Source organism: Nicotiana tomentosiformis, chromosome 7 (genome assembly GCF_000390325.3).
Source record: "Nicotiana tomentosiformis chromosome 7, ASM39032v3, whole genome shotgun sequence".
NCBI lineage: Eukaryota > Viridiplantae > Streptophyta > Magnoliopsida > Solanales > Solanaceae > Nicotiana > Nicotiana tomentosiformis.
Genome location: NC_090818.1, coordinates 89,049,122 through 89,069,145, shown reverse-complemented (window position 1 = coordinate 89,069,145; position 20,024 = coordinate 89,049,122). Strand labels below are relative to the sequence as shown.

The 20,024-nt window shown below is 35.9% G+C and overlaps 1 protein-coding gene across 7 annotated transcripts; it reads right to left on the bottom strand.

The window, feature by feature from the left end:
• Positions 1-4,176: 4,176 nt before the first annotated feature.
• Positions 4,177-18,559, bottom strand: LOC104091526 (B3 domain-containing transcription repressor VAL1-like). Of its 7 annotated transcripts, none has more exons than XM_070181703.1 (14): positions 18,150-18,559; positions 17,917-18,056; positions 16,021-16,102; positions 15,833-15,949; positions 12,799-13,391; positions 12,544-12,640; positions 11,978-12,152; positions 11,414-11,490; positions 11,246-11,323; positions 10,902-11,126; positions 9,795-9,844; positions 9,357-9,470; positions 8,801-8,880; positions 4,177-5,304 (listed from the first exon to the last, which is right to left on the bottom strand). In XM_070181703.1, exons 1-14 carry the CDS (start codon positions 18,150-18,152, stop codon positions 4,598-4,600), a joined length of 2,538 nt encoding a protein of 845 aa, XP_070037804.1. In that variant the 5' UTR covers positions 18,153-18,559; the 3' UTR covers positions 4,177-4,597. The 7 variants fall into 7 exon arrangements, with proteins under 7 accessions (XP_070037804.1, XP_033510795.1, XP_009595178.1 ...); XM_033654904.2 differs by having other exon boundaries at positions 12,799-13,442; positions 17,917-18,064; positions 18,150-18,558; XM_009596883.4 differs by having other exon boundaries at positions 12,799-13,442; positions 18,150-18,558.
• Between the last annotated feature and the right edge of the window lie 1,465 nt (positions 18,560-20,024).

Genomic DNA, 20,024 nt, shown 5'->3' with positions numbered 1-20,024 from the left:
CTGGATCACGTGTATGGAAGAAAATGAATTAATACAGGGATTTAGTTGAACACCAAATTGTGTGGCATACGAAAATGGGATCAGCTCTATTTCGGTTTGAAACTGGACAGGTTTGGGGGCATTGTATTTCATGACTCCACCTGATTTCTTTTGTGATGAAACAGTTCATAATGTTCATGATGTAATGCAAGATGGACAGTAGGATGAAGCCAAAATTAGAGAAATATTGCCAGAGGAATTTCCCAACCACTTACTTGAACACACTAAAGCACCAGTGATACATAATGTACTAGATAAGCCATTTTGGATGCTGGAATCTAGGGGAGATTTTAGTGTAAAATCAGCTTGGGAATATGTGAGAAGGAGGCAAGAACCATGCAATACTTATAATAAGATTTGGGTGAAAGGTTTACCATTTAAAATATCTTTCTTTATGTGGAAAGTATGGAGAAATAAGCTATCACTAGATGACTTTATCAGAAAATTGGGCTATTTGATGGCTTCTAGGTGTTGGTGTTGTACTAATCCGATGGAGGAAACAATGCAACACTTATTTTTCACGTCCTATGCTGCTAGAATAGTATGGTCGTATTTTCTGCCAAGTGCAAGAATTAGGATAGAGGAGCTTACATTTCACCAAGCTATAATCAAGTGTTGAACTGCTGATGTAATACCAAGAATACAACCTATAATTCAGGCAATGCCAGCCATTATTGTATGGGAGTTGTTGAAGAGAAGGAACAACTACAAATATAGAGATGCAGTAACTGTGAGTAGGGTCATTTACCAGGTATCTAATACACTCCAATCACTTGTCAAATTTAGGAAGCCTAGCCTACTTCACGTACCTCACAAATGGCCAGATTTAGTTACAATGATGGAACAATATCTTCCTAAGTTGAAGATTACTAAGGTTTTATGGGAGTTCCCAACAGCAGGATGGATTAAATTGAACACTGATGGGGTTTCTAGGGGCAACCCAGGGAGAAGTGTTATTGGCTTTGTTCTGAGGAATACAGAGGGAGATATGATGTATGTGTGTGGTAAAGAAATACCTGAAAGAACTAATACAGAAGCAGAAGCTAAGGCCATGGTTCAGGCTCTTAGATTTTGTATTGAACATGATATATCATTATTGATCTGCACACGGATTCTATGATAATGAAGAATGCAGTGGAAGGAGAGTGGTATGTTCCTTGGTCCGTGGCAAGAGAAGTGGAGGAGATCAAACAACTTATGTCAAGATGCAATGTTACAATAACCCATACTCTTAGAGAAGGCAACAAACTGGCAGATCATCTTGCTAACTATGCACTAGATATTGGTCCCATTGAGAGCACTTGCTTTGGTGAGATGGATTTCAAGGAAGGAGGATTGTGAATGATGATAAATCTCAATGTCCATACTTAAGAATAGGAATTGCAGGAGGTGAGGAAGAGAAGATCACAATGGGGAGGAGGTCCACTGGAAGTAACAGACTCGATCAACTTGATCAAATCCTTAGGAAGGAGGCCATGGGAAACAATGTTTATACTAACGTTGTTTTATGTTTTGCAGGGAAAGTTACTGTATCCATGCCTTACTATCTGATACAAGCTCAATGGGTGGTATTAGCACCCTGTGCTCATTCCCTTGAGGGCGTATCAGTAGTAAGCACAAGCATGGAATCGAGCTTGGAGACAATTCTTCAAAAGGAAATTCAGCAAATGCACAGTGTCAAATTAGCCGTCAACTATAAGAAACAGTTGCTGAATATCCAACCTGAGAAAGTGTTGTATATTTGCGTACTAGAATCAAGTATTACAACCATAACATCGATTTGCAGATACATCAGATGGCTACCCAGAATTTTGGCAAAGGAATTTGCACGACGTTATGGACTTTGGAAACAAATTAAAGGATCTATACAAGTACTGCGGACTATGATTTCAATACTTCCCACATATCTAACATCCAAGATTTGGTTTTGTATGAAATATTTATTGATCTATAGCTGGAGCTCACACGTAAATGGAACCAAACAGTACAACATCACCAGATCACATAGGAATTCAACAACGGGATTTCTTCTAGTCTCGGGAGATTCTGTCAGGTAGAGGAACAATACAGATACACATATGGTATTGAAACATTATATTAACAGGTTTGCCACTTGGGAATCAGGGGAACTCTGGAGAATACTAACATGGTACACGATGAAAGGGAAAATATGGACAAAGGATATCAACATGGGCAAGCGGGACTTATAAGAATGCCTACAACATTGTGCTCACTATGAAACAGTGGCAATATTGGACTACTCCTTTTGGGTTAGCAATGGACAATACGAATACTTAGGTGGACTACTGGACTCTAGACATCAGGAGGAAAGAGTAATGGTATGGGAATGGACTGGTAGATGCAAGGAGATGCAAGACATGAAGAGGAAAGGCAAGGCAATAGAGATTGCGATAAGACATTATACTCGATATGTGGATGACCAGAAGAGCTACAACTACAAAGATGATGCAGCTGGTATTTGGGAAAGGAACAGTATGGCTACACAACTGGTTACATTAGGATTGTATCTATTAGCGCACAGAGGAGATGGCCAAACATACAACAAAACAAGATTAAATAAGGGCATCAATTGCGAAGACTTAGCATGGCTAGTTTTTATAAGTTACTTTATTATATTACATTGTGTAATATCAGTATTGTGTACTACGCTCAACATTGATAATAGGGGCTATGTACTTGTCAAATTTTATTTCTTTCACTTTGTAAGACCAGGTGACATTTGTTTTGTTCTTTTTTTGAGATATTTATATAAAAACTAGCCATAGTGGATTACTAATATATATATATATATATATATATATATATATATATATATATATATATAATAAATAAATAAAAAGAACACAAAGACATATAGTGGCTATATGACTTTTTGATAACGCTCCGTGTTAATGTTCGTCGCCCGTTCTTTTTTTTTTGGGGGGGGGGGGGAAAAACGCATAGTGCTTGGCAGGCATGAGCTATGTGCTTCAAGTATATTTAACCAACAAAGTGGGCAACAAAGGTAAAGGATGGTGCATTAGTTAAATGGTAGGTGGAGTGGTGGTCAGGACCCTTAAGTCATGGGTTTGATTCCAAGCCTCTACACAATAATCTTTTTTCAGTTTTTTTTTCCTTTTTACATTTCTTTTCGTTATTTAGTTTTAGTATTTACTTAAAAATATTTTTACATTTATAAGTATTTTCCAGTATAAATAAAATAATTTAATACTTATTATTAAATTGTGATTTTGAATTCATTAAAAGTAAAAAGAGAGAAGCCTTTTATGATTTTGCTAAAAAATCTATGAATATTTTAATAATTATTTCTTTTTGTGTTATCATCAATATGAAAATATTTTTTTCCTCTTTTTATTTTCAACATAGAATTATGAGTTTTATTTAATAATTAAAATTTCCCAAAAGAAATTTAATTTATATATACATTTTAAGCTATTGCTGGGAATTCTTTCATTTGTTAATATTTTTTCTTTCTGACTATATTTATCTTCTTCTGCTTTTTTCCACATTAGTTTGTTTCTTCTGAGTTGTTTTTTTTGCTTTCTTTTCTAATAATCTATCGTTGAACTTAACAATCATTGATCAAAACTTTAGATTTGAAGTGTCATAGTTAGTTATCCTATTACTGCTCACACGTACACTCTTTTATGGACCACCAATATCTAAATGAGCAATTACAAAATCCTTTTCTGATTATGAATTACTTCTCAAATTAACTTTGTGTGATCCGCAATGGCTGCTGTTTTCTAAGACAATAATGAATTGTAAAATCTTTTAAGAAAATAAAGTAAGTATTACAAGCCTCTAATAATCTATCTAAATACTAGTTATATATTATAAGCCTCACACATTTTGTCATCCACCATGGCTTGGTAAGAGTGAGAATGTACCTAGAGTCTAGATTTTTTCAGTTGTATCTATTTAAACGAGAAAAGAATAAAGAAAGTTCCAAAGAGCAGAATGACTGTCCAACTCCAAGAATACTAGGGAGCGGGCATGGCTCTTAGCCTGTGATAACGAAAGAAAACTCCACATACAAATTACGACTAATATCCATAAATGTTTGTACCTCTATTTTGTCAAACTTAAATATTCTAACAGATCAACAAATGATGGTACAAAAAATGAAAATCAAATGATGTCTGCAGAAAAGTTCCAGACAGGCACTTAGATCATAAAGAATCAAGATTTACAAATTGTTCCCTGAAATGCTCAACTATTTACACATAGAACAACTTTAGTAAATGTAGATGATACGTATGTGTGAAAAAAACAGATAAATAATGCATTTTAAAAAGGATATCCCGGTGCAATAAGCTTTTACTATGCCGGGGTATGGGGAAAGACTGGACCACATTGGTTCTATAATATGAAGCCTTACCTTACATATATGCAAGAGGTTATTTCTACGGGTGAACTCGCGACCTCCTAGGCACATGGTAGCACTCTTACCCCATTGCGGCAAGGCTCCCCTTCCAAGGTTCAAAAAATATTTTTAAAAGATAAAGAAAGAATATTAACAGGCCGAATCACGAAATTACCCATTGTCACCATTATTCTCCTGTACTTGAGCATCAGCAGGTCTGACACATCCATTATCAGGTTGCTGTCCTTCACTCCCAGCAGTAGCTAATGACAGCAAACACTTGTCCAAGGTTGCGAGCCCATTCTGCGTTTGATACATATCCAGTGGAAGATCAGCAGCATTAATAAGAGATGTCATGCTTATTCCAGCTGCTGCCTCAATTAGCATTTCATCTTCGCGGTTAGGATGACAGTTAAGGTCCAACTGTCCCTTGCCAGCTCCAACTTTCTCCATGTGATCCCCGTTTGTATTTCTTTCGTTTTCAGAATGACTTGTTTGCATCATCAATTCAGCTCCACTTGCCCCATCTGTTTCTGATCCATCTTTAGGTGGAACCTGATCCTTTGCCTGTGCAACTTCTGCCTCTCTTTCCGATTGTTTTTTCTTCTTACGCAGCATGAGGGTTTTAAAACGTCGTTCCGCACTCAAGCAGGCGTTGCACTTACACGTAGGCTGGTGCTTGCCCTTTCCACTAGGAGGCTGAATGCAAACAATACAAGTGCAACCAGGACGGTGCCGAGGATGTTTTGTTGTGGCTCCAACTAAAGGCTCTCCCAGGTCGCTAATGCTGTCTCCCAAAACAGCAACTGTTGCTAAGGCATTTAATCCAGACGGTTCACAATCTTCATTTTTCCCGGCAATTTTTTGCCTCTTGTGACCTGGAAATGAAAACAATATAACAGTGAAGGGAATAATCTTTATACAAGGAAACAATCAACTTTCTAGACGTGAGGATATAAGAGAAGAAATTATATTTGTTTGCAACTTTTGGTTGGTAAAAACAAAAATGAGCAAAATAGTTTCACTTCTTTTCTATTCAAAAAAGTCGTAGAATACAAAACTTAGCAAGTCCACTCATCAACATGTATAAAGTATACCCCATCCTGATCCACAACTCATTTGTTTTCTTCAAAAAACGTTACCTACATAAATGGTTTTGATGCATCTACTACTTTTTGGTTCATTTAAAGAGACAATCATCATAAATTATCTTTATAAAGTAGGTGGAAACACAGAACATTATACATTTTTGACAAGCCAAAGGACATAACACAGCCTAATTCAAAGACTTCCACACGATGTGATATCTTTATTATAGATGGATCTGCATTGGAACAACTTCTATTTGGCAGCTACTCGGATTGCCAAGGAAGGCCGGGTCAATAGATGGAAAACAATAGGGGTTTCATCATAAGAAGCTACAAACTATGGATTTCAACTGAAGTCCAACTTCAACTTGGTTGATTAATTCAGTGTCAGTGCAAACGCTACCGCTTGAACATAATTAAGGACGATCTACATCTCCACATGGTAATTGAGAAATGGAACTTTTTGAAAGTGACTAATTTTTCATGACGAATCTTGTCCATACAGTTACTTCCATTTGATCAAATTAGAAGAAGCACCAACTTTTATCAACTTCACCTTTCCTGAATATTCTGCATCTTACAAGCTAGTAAAATTTTGAAGCTACATCACAAGTGATGTATGCTAGAGTGTGCAATGTGGTTTACTAGTGAAAAAATTCACGTAAGATGTAGAACCCTTATTTTGGGGATTAAGAGATCTTGATTTTTTGGGTGCTTTTAAGCACTAAAAGATTCTATATTTTACTAGCAAGACGTGGGATAGGACAGCTAAATTGCATTAATGAAGTAGCTAGAGAGGTGTTGGGAGTCTCGAGGGGTAACTTTGGTGGACATTAAGGGGAGGTGGAATGGAGAGGTCCAAAGGAAAGCTGGAAGCCAAGAAGGTTGCCTATATGAAGTTAGTGGAGAGAAAAAATGAGGAGGAAAAGAGGACGAATAGAGAGAGGTATAAGACGAAGAAGAAGGAAGCAAAGTTGGCGGTTACGATGGCAAAAACGGCAGCTTTCGAACACTTACATGAAGAGCTAAGGACAAGGGCGAGGATAAGAAGCTATATAGGCTCGCCAAGGAGAGAGAGGAGGGGTCAAGACCTGGACCAAGTGAAGTGCATCAAAGACGAGGAAGGCAAAGTATTGGTGGAAGAGGCACACATTAAACGAAGATGGCAGGCATACTTCTATAAATTCTTAAATGAAAAGGGGGTCAAGAATATTATGCTGGGTAACTTAGAGCACTCCGAGAGTCGTCGATATTTTGGGTATTGTAGGTGTATAAAGTTTGGGGAGGTTAAAGGGGGCTATTCGTAAGATGAGAAGGTGAAGAGCGACCGGTTCAGACAAGATCCTGGTGAAATTTTGGAAGAGTGCATGAAAGGTAGGTATAGAGTGGCGTACTGGGTTGTTTAACGTCGTCTTTAGGACGACTAAAATGCCCGAGGAATGGAGGTGGAGTACAATGATTATGTTGTACAAGAACAAGGGTGATATCCAAAATTGCAACAGCTATAGGGATATCAAGCTACTAAGCTATACTATGAAAGTGTGGGAGAGGGTGGTGGAAATGAGGATGAGTGTGTCTATTTTCGAGAACCAATTCGGATTCATACCAGAGTAGTCAATTACGAAAGACATCTATCTTGTAAGGAGATTGGTGTAGCATTATAGGGATAGGAAGAGAAAAAGCATACAATAAAGTACCCAAGGAGGTCTAATGGAGATGTTTGGAAGCTAAAGGTATACATGTGGCATACATTAGGACGATTAAAGACATGTAGAATGAAGCCTAGACCCGGGTGAGAACAATGGGAGAAGACTCGGAATACTTTCAGTCGTGATTGGGTTGCACTAGGGATCAGCTCTTAGCCCGTTCGTATTTGCCTTGGTGATGGATGAACTGACGCGACATATACAAGGGGAGGTGCCATGGTGTGTGTTATTTGCAGATAACATAATATTGATTAACAAGAAACGCGACGGAGTTAATGCTAGGCTGGAGGTTTGGAGACAGACCCTCTAGTCTAAAGGTTTCAGGTTGAGCAGGACCAAAACAGAATACTTGGAATGCAAGTTTTGTGACACAACACATGAGGTGGGTGTGGACGGAGGATTGATACACAAGTCATCCCAAAGAGGGAAAGTTTCAAGTATTTTGGGTCAAAAATCCAAGATAATGGGAAAATTAACGATGATGTCACTCATCGTATTAGAGCGAGGTGGATGAAATGGAGGCTCGCATCCGGTGTGCTGTGTAATAAAAACGTGCATACAAGATTTAAAGAAAACTTCTATAGAGTGGTTGTTAGACCAACTATATTGTATGGAAAAGAATGTTGCCAATCAAGAACGCACACGTTTAGAAAATGAAAGTAGCGGAAATAAGGATGCCGAGATGGATGTGTGGCATACCAGGAGCGATATGATTAGGAACAAAGATATACGGGCCAAAGTGGGAGTGGCCTCCGTGGTGGACAATATGAGGGAGCGAGGCTGAGATGGGTTCGGGCATGTGAAGAGGAGATGCACTGATGCCCCAGTAAGGAGGTGTGAGAGGCTGGCAATAGTAGGTCTAAGGAGAGGTAGAGGTAGGCCGTATTAGGGTAAGGTTATTAGACAGAACATAGCACATATTCATCTTACCGAGGACATGACCCTAGATAGGAGGGTATGGAGATCGAGGATTAAGTTAGAAGGTTAGTAGGTAGTCGAGGACCAATGTCTCACTTTCCTGTGGGAGAGGCGTGATGACAGTTTGAAGCACCTTATATGCACGTCCTTCTATGTATAAGTAGTATTAGTATTTTTCTCATATTATCCTATTCTGTAATTTTTTTATATTACCTGTTGTTCCTTTGAGTCGGCTATCTTGTTATTACTGTTTCTTTTCTCCGGTATTTCCAACATGGTCTCTTCACTACTGTATTTTTTCAAACTTGCTTTGTTTTTTCTTCGAGCAGAGGGACTATTGGGAACAACATTTCTACCTCACACAAGGTAAGGGTAAGATCTGCATACACACTACCCTCCCCACACCCCTCTTGTAGGAGATTACACTGGGTATGTTGTTGTTGTACTAGCAAGTAAGACATGTTTAATCATTCATCATCATTCTTAACCATATATACGTCTTGACTACATCATAATTATGTAGTGGTTGACGCTGTATAACAGTTCATAAAGAACATTAAAGTATGTCTAACCACTCTTCCTGAAAGAGGAAAAAATTAAAAAATACAAATAAAAGGTGGTAGGGGAGATAGTCTATTAAACAAGGAGAAAAGATATGATACCCTTACTGACTCTAAAGAAAGCTTCTAGTTCCTTTGCTTTAATCTCCTCAGGAGCCGAACAGGAACATCTGTAAAGAAAACTGTTGGCAGAAAATGGATAAGATAACTGTATCCTTTCTTCATACCTTATTTAGTCAATAAGTACACACGGGTAGAGGTTTATATCAGTTTGCAGAGCCCCCACCAACACACATTAAAAAAACATGAAAAATCTCAGAGCGATGCATCAGAACATGGCATCTTGGACAACTAAATGTGCTTAAAAGATTTAAATGGTCTAAAACCAACTTGCTCCAGTTAGCTAAGCTTGCCAATGATATGAGAAGCCAAAAAGGAAAAAAGAAAATTCCACATAAAATGTTTAATCCACATTTTTCTTAAATTGAGATGGGTGAGGCCGTGGGGGGTTCAATGCTGAGTTCTGGTTTACCTATTAAGAAACTTCACCATATGGGCAAGAAGCAAAACATTTCTTTATTTCAGCAATGTGATATTTATAAATGAGAATCATATAACAAGCTTAAATAATAACAATCCAAAATGGAAGATTACAAACCTATTTGAGTCCCAAATGTTGTCTGAACAAGTCCACTTAGGAGGAAGGAGAACATGCATGGGCAATCTACGCCACTTGGAGCAGCTGTCACATTGAGCCCATTGTTCCTGGTCCCTGTACAAAGGGTACTACAACCACTTAACAATCATCATAGCTCATTGAACTCCACAAACAAAAAATCTTGCAGTTTCTAGCAGTGAAATAAGCAGCAGTAAATCCACTCATTTTCTATAACAACAGCTTTGATATGAAGCAAAAGCAAAGGCAAATATTATTGAAAAAGCACATAGTTTCTGTCTTTGATCTTTTCAGATTCTACATCCTCCAATGCACGTGGAAAGAAATAGACAAACAATGAGGCTAAATGTAATGGTATAATGAGAAAACTTTCTGAGCACTGAAAAAACTTTTCTTAATAGTCAAGAGTCTTTGCCTTACCCAGAAGGCCGGGAAGTAAATATTGTCTGCTTTCCAAAGACTGGTGGTTCCTATAGTTAAAAGAAAGCATTATAGTTTTCAATTACTAATCTCTATCATGATGGAAAGGAAATGAAGAAAAATAAAATGGGAAGAAACAAAATTTGTGTGATACTGAGTGTGTTTGGTACAAAGGAAAATATTTTCCGGAAAATGTTTTCAAAGTTTTCCATGTTTGGTTGGCTTAAATGTTTTGGAAAATATTTTCCTCACGAACTTGGAGGAAGATGTTTTCCCGATCAAAAGAAGGGAAAATATTTTTCAAAATTCTTTTTCAACCTTCTCCACCCTAAGTATTTTCTTTTCCTGAAATAGAAAAAGTATTTTTTTCCCGATAAAACGAGTACTTTCTTTTCACGATGTAAAAAAATATTTTCTTTCATTTCAACAAACTAAGTATTTTCTTTTTCTGATGTAGAGAAAAAGTATTTTCATTCATTTCAACAAAACGAGTACTTTCTTTTCATAATGTAGAAAAAGTATTTTCTTTCATTTCAACAAAATAAATACTTTCTTTTCATGATGTACAAAAAGTATTTTCTTTCATTTCAACAAATTGAGTATTTTTTTCATGATGTAGAAAAAGTGTTTTCTTTCATTCAATAAAATGAGTAATTTCTTTTCTTGTCGTAGAAAGGATACTTTCTTTTTCAACAAAAAAAAAGTATTCTTTTTAGTTATCGAACTCAAATTTCAACTTGTTCTTGTTTGAAAAAGTAAACTAGCATATTAGTTCATTTGGGTTTGTGTGAATTTTGAAAAGAATAATTAAATTCTTGAAGAAAATAAAATTCCGGGGGGGAGGGAGTATAGGAAACATGAGGATTTTGGGGAAGTTGGGTTGAGGAGAGTAGCATATAAAATTATTTTCCTAAAAATATTTTATATTCTCTAACCAAACACTAGAAAATATTTTCTGGAAAAAGTTTTCGCTCACCAACCAAACAAGGGAAAATAAGTAATAAAACCACTCATTTTCCATGAAAACATTTTCCAGGCAAACATTTTTCATGGAAAACGTTTTCCTTCATACCAAACACACCCACAATGTACACTGAGTTGGCTTACATCATACGCCTCAAATTCACAGTCCTCAATCACAAGAATGGTCGGCTGGGTAGTTGGAGGTGGACGGAGCAATTCTTGTGATTCTTCCCACGTGATTCTAAGCTCCATGGCATCATCAGCATGCATGAGAAGCCTCTTATTTTTAGACCCGATGTTTGTAGTCTTTTTCTTCTCTGAAACAGGCACTTGCCGGTGCACAGAATCAGCACTGGTCCTGCCTCCATTCTTTCCATGTTTTGCCAAAACAAAGATAGTTTGCATAAAGGAAAAAGTAGAACCAATGGAGCAAGCATGTCGTGTTACTAGCTTTCTCAAATACCTAAAAGGCTAAACTAGCTACTCACATTAAGGTTTTCAGTTAAGCCAGTAAATGAAGTATCTGCGGAGCCACTACCATCGGGGAGGTGTGAGGACTGAGGATCCTGTGATTGCGAATTGACAAGAGGAGATATATTCATTAAGATAATAACTGAAGGACACTGAGTAAGGCAAGCAAATTATCTTTAACTAACCTGTGTCTCAACACTGTTTGTTGCCTTCCGAAAGCCCATAACAAGCTTTCCTCCAGGATCAATTCGACTGAATGTCACTGAAATAAAATACCACAATTAGTTGCTATAATTAGAAATCACTAACAAATTCCAAGTGCACGGTCTACTGGTGAGTCTAATGAAGAATCAACGATCATGTAAAGAAAGGCATAGAGAAATTTGTGCCAAATATGACGCATCTGACAGATGTACCAAATCGACAGATCTCATATTATTATCTCCATTTTTTATCTGTTGAAAAATAATCAACTTCATCTATTTTTAACATAAGTGGAATCAAAACATGATAAGATGTAGTGAACACTAGCAGGATATATTATCACCAGATTATCCCTGATTTTGGAAGGGGAAAAAAGGAATAAAAGAAGAATAATATTCAAGAAGAAGCATCTAAGGAGGTTATATCAAGTGCAGCATCATTGATGTAGAACAAAAGAAGGTAACCTTGCAGCAGAATCGAAACTAAGGGGGGAAAAGGACATAAAAGAAACTCTGACACTTACAACATCAAATGAAGAAACTTACCAGTATCACCAGCTTGCAATTGCATGTTTTGTATGCAAGGGGTGACACCCTCCAGAACATACATCCGACTGTTGTTATTTGGCCAAAATCTGAACTGAAATGTCCACTCTTTACCTTTTATATCCTGAATCCTTATTGGCAGACCGTCTGATTGGTTGATAGGAGGAAAGTATGCCTGCAAAGGATTTAGAATTCATAAAGCGCAAAAAGGTGTGTCCAAATCTAACCATTAGCAACCATAAAGGTAAGAGACAAGATATATTATCCCTCCTTTACCTCAAAACAATTTTCCTACTTTGCTTCCCGTGGGTCAAAGGAAATGATCTTCGACTAAAAGATTTTTAAGTAAATATTCTCAACATTCTGTCAGAAATATTGCAAATTCTAGAATTGTTCATACAGTTCATTACTTATTTTTTATGCCCACCAGACAAAGTAATCTAAACCAGATTTAACTCCAAAATTGGTCAAATCGACCGTAAATAGCCTAAATAAGTCTATCTAATTGGGACAAGGGGAATAGTAGGAACTTCACGAATCATGAAATCTTAAGAGTTAGGTCTTACTTCAGCGCATGCTTTGGGGAGAACCAGACGACCAATTCGACCAGCATCACTAGCACTTAGGACCTTCTCGAACAGTGGAACTATAGCGGAATTCAAGCTTAAAATAGCAGTCAAAGCAAACATAATTGATACCAAGCTAGAGAAGTGACATAAAAAATTCCTTAAGTAAAGCTTGCTGATTTTATTATGATTAACAGGATGATGAACAACTCAAAAGTACGCAATAGTAACAATGAGCAGCAAGTACAAGGATACTCTCCAGATAATTGACACAACTCTTGGTCTGTAATCCTAGGCCAGTACCTAGGCAGTAATTGATTGCGGCCTCCTCGCCCTTCTGCAGGAGGCCTTGCAATCCGTGTCTGTGAAGGCAGTTCTTTGTTCGAATCAGAACCAAAACTGGGACTAGGTTTGAGGGGCTTGAGCAATATGTGGCGCGTCCTTAGCCCCTGTTGAAAGGGAGTTTTTTCATGTTCCCTTCCTTCGACCCCTCCATCAGGAAAAGATAATCCCGAACTTGAACAACCCACAGGAGTACTCAAAGAGAAATCTAGTGATGGCTGATTGGTCGTGTCATACATTTCTTTTACCCCTTGGTTTGGTTTGCTATTGTCTTGTTCTCGAAATAGAGAAGCTATAGACTGCTGGTTGAGATTCGAAAAGCATGTGCTAACATCACCAACAGGTAGCACCTTCTCTTGTTTAGTTTTCCCAAGAGACACATTATTCTCATCCTTTTGACTTTGAAAGGGTTGACCAGGCTCACTAATCTCCATTATATTGTTCACTGTTGGAAGCCTTCCTTTGTCGAAGTTAGTTTTATCTACTCCCTTTTCCACATGAAGTGGCTGTATAAAATTAGTTCCGAAGGCGCTATCACGAAAATCATCAGCAGGTACCTGCCAAAATATTTATAGAATGGTAACACTAAAATATGTCTGGAACTTATCAACCAAATATGTTAAGGACTACAACAATTAGCATAGGCAAGCAGAGGCGGATCCAGAATTTTAAGCTTATGGGTTCCTATAACAATCTCAAGTTAATTCACATGATAATTGGACCAACGAACTGGGTTCCAAACTAAATATTCTTGTACTTTTAATGAATTTTTTAGTACAAATACAGGGTCTATGCAAATGTTACTGGGTTCACGGGAACCCGTAATGTTTGCTCTAGATCCGCCCATGTAGGCAAGGTGCTGATATATAAAAGAGACCCGAAAACAACTCTTATTAGAAAAGTAAAACAAACTAAGAAGAGAGAAAAGTGAACACATGGTGAAACAATACTGGCACGATACATTAAATTCTAGGAAATGACAATCAAATCAATCAATCGAACAATCAAAAATGCCTCAAGCTAAAACTAGTTGGGTCCGGCTATGTGAATTTTCTATATCCATTTCGCCCTATTGGGGCCCATTTCGTTCCAATACATATACTTCAAGACTGAAAGCAAATATTATTAAATGAATAGTAAATGTTAAAAAGGAAAAAAAATTACAAAATATATGCCATCCCAATTTCTTGACCAGCATCTAGTTATTAGCAATCTACTCTACCATTTTTCCTTGAAGAGTACTTTTTTACTACAAGAAGTCAAAATACATGAACTACTACATTTTATTAGCCTCTGTTCTATGGTGGTATCTCTTTTAGCTGAAAAATGGACCTTGGGCCTAACTCAACCCCAAAAGCTAGCTTATGAGGTGAGGATTGCCTAAGACCATATAAGGAAACCAAGGACCTCAAATCCCACTGATGTGGGACAGCTCAACATTAACGAGTTTCAATTATTATTTTAACCATGTATCCTACTTACTCCAATGTCATAACACATTGTTTCTTTTCTTAATCTCCACACTAGTAAGATATGAGCAACCAAGTAAAATGGAGCACAATACTTGCCAATGAGTGATAACACTACTTGACAAGGATAAAGGAAGAACTTCATAAGCGTAAACTACAGTAATAGGTACATTTTATGTTCATCCATCCTCATATTGTGAGTAATTGTATTTCAAAATGTAATTGCCATTTGCTAAAGGTGTAAATCTCATACACATACTCATTGTATTTTGCAGCATAGTGAAGAACAGTACTTCCACTGCTTCAGAAAAAGTAAGACATTTATCCACAAGGCCAAAATGCCGACATAATTCCAAAATATTATAAATCAAAATATTCTATTACAATGGAAAATTAGCAAACATCACAATAAAATATATTAGATTAAATGTCAAATGCATCAGACAAGCACCAAACCACTGCCGTATACTATATACATTACATAGACATGATAACCCAAATTTAGTGCTCCTGCACCAAATTTAGCAATCTACAACTATCTTTACCATAAATAGGATATGCAGAATTGAAGGGCTGGATAAGAGCAGCATATCTTCCAATTTTTCTAGCTGTAAAATCATCCACGGGACTTAACAAACAAGTAAATGTTTTTAAAAGCAGAATAAACGATAGAGACTCAAGACAATGTCACTTCATCGAATACTCAATCACAACAATTCAGCATTAACTTCCAAGAACATGAATGATGAAGAATAATTCAGATGCATTTTAATATATTATGTAACAGGTTTGTGTACTTGCAGATACCGGATAAACAGTGGTAAATATTGCTCCCCTCGGTCCAATTATTCAAATTATTCTTATTGTTATCATTATTAGTAGTTTGATGAACTACTAGTTGGGAATAGGATTTAGACTTGTTAGAGAGTTTCTAATATTATTATCATTATTATAATTATTATAATTATATGTGTGTGTATATATATATATATATATATATATATATATATATTATATATGTATGTATGTATGTATAATATATATTTATATATAAATTTATTTTATTTGGTATGATGATGATGTCAGTTGAGCTTGAATAAAGAGGTGAGGATTCATACAGCCGACGTCAACTTGTTTGGGACTAAGGTGTAGTTGTTGTGTTAGTATTTTTATAAAGTAATAAGGTTTACTGATGTAATGGGGAAATCCCGGTATACAAGCAGCTCGTTGGACCAATTATAAAAGGGACAAAAACTGAAGATAATGATAAGAAGACATGCTTTCGTTTCTCTACCACATTTATCGCAGAGGCACTTGTCCCACCAATAACAATTCCTAAAATCTGTACATATTTGATATTTGGATCATATCTACTATGTTTCATTCCAGTTAGTGCAACTGTTTACGCCTCTTCCTCACCCTCTATTCCATGAGACATAAAAAAAATGAAGTAGATAAAGGGAAGGAGAAAGAAGAACCTGCATTGGTCTCATGGAATGATCATCCAAACACCTTGCGCAGCTTATACACCCTACACCTCCAAAATCTAAGTACTCGAACAAATATTTTGAAGCAATGCACCCACAGTGTAGATGCTGCAAGACCATATGCACAGAGAGTCAAGAATCACTCGACGAGACAAACTTGACCCAACTCTATAACTTACCTTCCCACACATTTTGCACTCCCTCCAACCAGAATCCCCCATGTGGAATGTTTCACAGAAGGATAAGTTCTCAAAAGCAGATCTGCACTCAAATGAGATGACATCAATGAAGGCAGGAGCCAAAATAAAGTTTAATGATTTACTAAGTTAGCATAACAGAAACTAAGACATCCACCAGAAGCACTAATAAAAATCAATTACATGTAAGATTGATCAAAATGCTCCAAATAATTAACAATTACAGCTTGTTTGGATGGTTGTTACATTTTGTATTGTATCATATTGTTACTTTAAATACAATGTTTGTTTTGATTATTACTTAAATTTTATTGTATCGAATCGTTAAATCCGTCGTTACGTAACGACGAAAAGTGTCACTTTTTGGAACGACCGATTTGGTGTTGTCGCGTCGTTGCCTTATTTTTTTCCTCTCACCTTGCCCTTCCTTATTGTTAAATAATCATATTTTATCCTTTACCCTACCTTTTAATATAATTATTCTACCTCGTAGCTTACTTTTTCTATAATATTGCAAGTTTATTTTTCATATTGTTGGTGCATGACAACATGAAACGACGGCAAACAATACAATCTATCTAAATATCATATAAATGAAAACGATACAGTACAATACAATACAATACAATACAATACAATATAATACTATATGATACATTATGAAATGATACATAACAACCATCCAAACAAGTTGTTAAGCGATAGAAGGGTGACAGAAGGAAATGAACCATGAAAATCAGGAGGAATTGGAATTTCTACCTACTTAATATCTACCTACTGATTTTAAGAGTCATATAGCCAAGTTAACAATAAAGCAGTTGACATTTAAGGCTGGCATACTCTTTCGCCAACAAAGACCAACAGAAAGGTGACAGAGAGATTTCAAGAATCACGAGTACTTGAAGCCCGAGAAAGCAGCAAAAATTCTAGGCCAGGAAAGCAACATTGTCCTCAGACTCAAGTTCTATGAGTAGGTTATTTTCTTCTTGATTTAGGTCCAAGCTCTTTTCTTTCACATAGTTAACAGGAGAGTAGGGAGACACGAGCCACAATGCAATTCGAATTGTAGCCACCTGGCCAATTTGCTGTCATCTTGGGTAGATGTGGATCCAAAACTTACACTTGATGGATTCTACATTTAAGGCCCTTAGCATTAAACTCATTATACTTTTGAAATTATGAGTTTAGAATTTAATATTTGTTGAAATTCAGTGATATTTTTTACATATGCATCCATGTTCAAAAATATTGGGTTTAGTTGAAGTCATAGATGCTATGCGCCATCCGCCTCTAATCTTGGGGACTAAGTAGTAACCTTAATAATTTAGAGATAAGATGGAAAGGTATATGCATGAAGCTATCATGTAATTAGAACTCACCTCACTCTTCTTCTTTTAGAAACATAAATGAATAAAGCAAGAACAAAAAGGCACCACCATATGGTCCTTTGACTTCTGACCCTTGTCTCTTTCCCCCAAAATGAGGAAGCAACAACAAGACACCATACAGTCTTTTTGACTTTGACCCATCTCCTCTTCTTGCCCAAAAGGAGGCTTCTTTTTTTGGGAAGCAACATCAATTCACATAATAAAAAAAAAAACAAAATCTGCTCCTACTTCTGATAAAAAGAGTAAAAGGGAGGGAAAACCCCACTCACTAACTATATATAACAAAAAATGTTCACATATAACTGAAAATCCTAAATTTAGGAATAATTTCAAAATGCAAAGAAAAAGAAAATCATCAGCAATTTCAGGGGGGAAATGAAAAAGCCCCAAATCCCCAAACTGCCCTTGCATCATGAAATCAATTCATAGAAAGCTACTGAAAGAAACAGAAATTTTTTGACTACACAACAATACTAAAAGAAGAAATTACCCGCAGTTGTAACAAAGGTTTGCAAATCCACCGGATTTCAAGCTCCAACCTTTCTTCCATTCAGACGACGTCGTCTTACGACAAACCTCATTCATGCATATCATTGACCCCATATTTAAGATTTCCAAATCCAAAAATCCCTAAAACCCTTTCAAGAAATCATTGACTTAGATCAAATAAACCCAAAATTAAAAATCCCAAACCCCCAAAAGAAAAAGAAAGAAAAAACTCACCATGCCTAATCTACTGGTGCACCCAGAAAACAGAGTAGGCTGCTTAGCATGGGCATGAAATTATGGAAATCTTGAAGTGAATCTGCACACAAGAAAATGGTCTAATCACAGTTGAAGAAAAATAAACAAGAAAACGGCGGTGGTCGGTAGCGGTGATAGGTGGTAGTTTCGATGACCAAATTACAGATACAGCAGTTCCTTTTTCAGATTGCATTATACTATAGTACTATGTATATATAGAGTGAGAAAGAGATTTTTTTAGTGAGAGAAAGCGTGTGTGCATGCAAACCAAAAAACAAAAACAGAGAGCACAACAAAATGCATGCACGATACTTGAAGATACCGTTTACTTACTTACAAAATTTCCTTTCATACTTTTTACCCTCTTGCTTTACTTTTTTGTTCATTTTTCCTTTTTGTTTCGGACAATGAATACTACTATATATATTGACCCTAAAGTTTCGTGGATTCCCATGTCTCTATATACATTTTAAGTTATGACGTCAAAATTCTTACAAAGTATGGACTCAATGGTAAGTCAAATTATACTATAACTACAGTTGACTAAAGTTTATTGGGACTAGGGTAAATTATTACTGTGTGTAATTTTGTCAAGTGGTTGAGGGATTTCTTCTATAGTTTTTCCTTTTTATTCTTCAAACTTCAAAGTTGTTAGGACTTGGAGAATATATCTATTTCACCACTTCTCTTTGATGTTCACATGAAAAGATTTTTTATTGATAATTGTTGTACACCATAACAATATTTATATTTTGAATAAATACGTTATTCACTCTTAACAAGTTACTATAATTTTTACTTTGCACTTTTTTGATTCGTATGTGTGGTTAAAAAAATGGAAAGTTTTTTAACCTTAACTGAAAAATTATTTAACTTTTACTCAATTCTAATAAAATTCAATTCAAAAGAATGATTGAGTCCAAAATATGTGTGCAATATACGAGTGTTACTTTAAATATATATTTGAAAAGATGATGTTGCAATAAATACCATTGAACATATAACGTATGAACTTCTGAATAATTTGTCGTCTTATGTGAAAATAAAGAACTTATTAAAGGGGTCAAGTATGAATTCGGTTGCAAACGGCTTTATTTTTTGTTGTTTTGGAAAAAATAAGGGCAATGAGCTAAGTATTCCAATATTCTTCTTATTAGAAAGAATTTATATGATCATATTTTGGTCTATGTTAAATTACAAGGAATCAGAAAACTTAATGATATTTGAGTGGGGTTAAGTCTAAAACTAAAATACTCATGAAATGTAAAAGAATTTATTAGTAGTTTTCCGTGCTGCTTGTGATATGTGATTAAACATGCGATATTTTTCAATGCATTCACTTGAAAATTATATAATGTTATTCAGTAATAATAAAATTCGATCTAAGAAAATGATTGTAGTCGAAAATTGATCGTATAAACTTCTTAAACAATCTTTGTCATGTTTGAATTTAGATTTTTTCAGAAAATAAAGGCAGAGACAATGAGATAATAAGTATTCACCATTTGTTTCTTATTATTATCAGAAAGAATTTATATTATATTCGTTGAATTTGTAATATGTTTACCCGAAAAACGGATATAGTTGAATTTATTCGTAGTTCTAAGGATATGTGATATAGTTCAATACAAATCGTAAGGATAAAAGAAAATATCAAATATGGACTGCAAAGAGTGCAAAATAAACAAAGTTGTAAAGAAAGCGATTTTTAGGACTAAGCAAGATGAATCAGTTAATGACGCTTGAAAGAACAACTCTTCACTTTGGGAGAATATGGTATTTGGATTACAATATAAGCAAAAAAACTAGCCCTCTGCCGAAATGATAACCATCCCTTTTTATAGTAAAGGGATC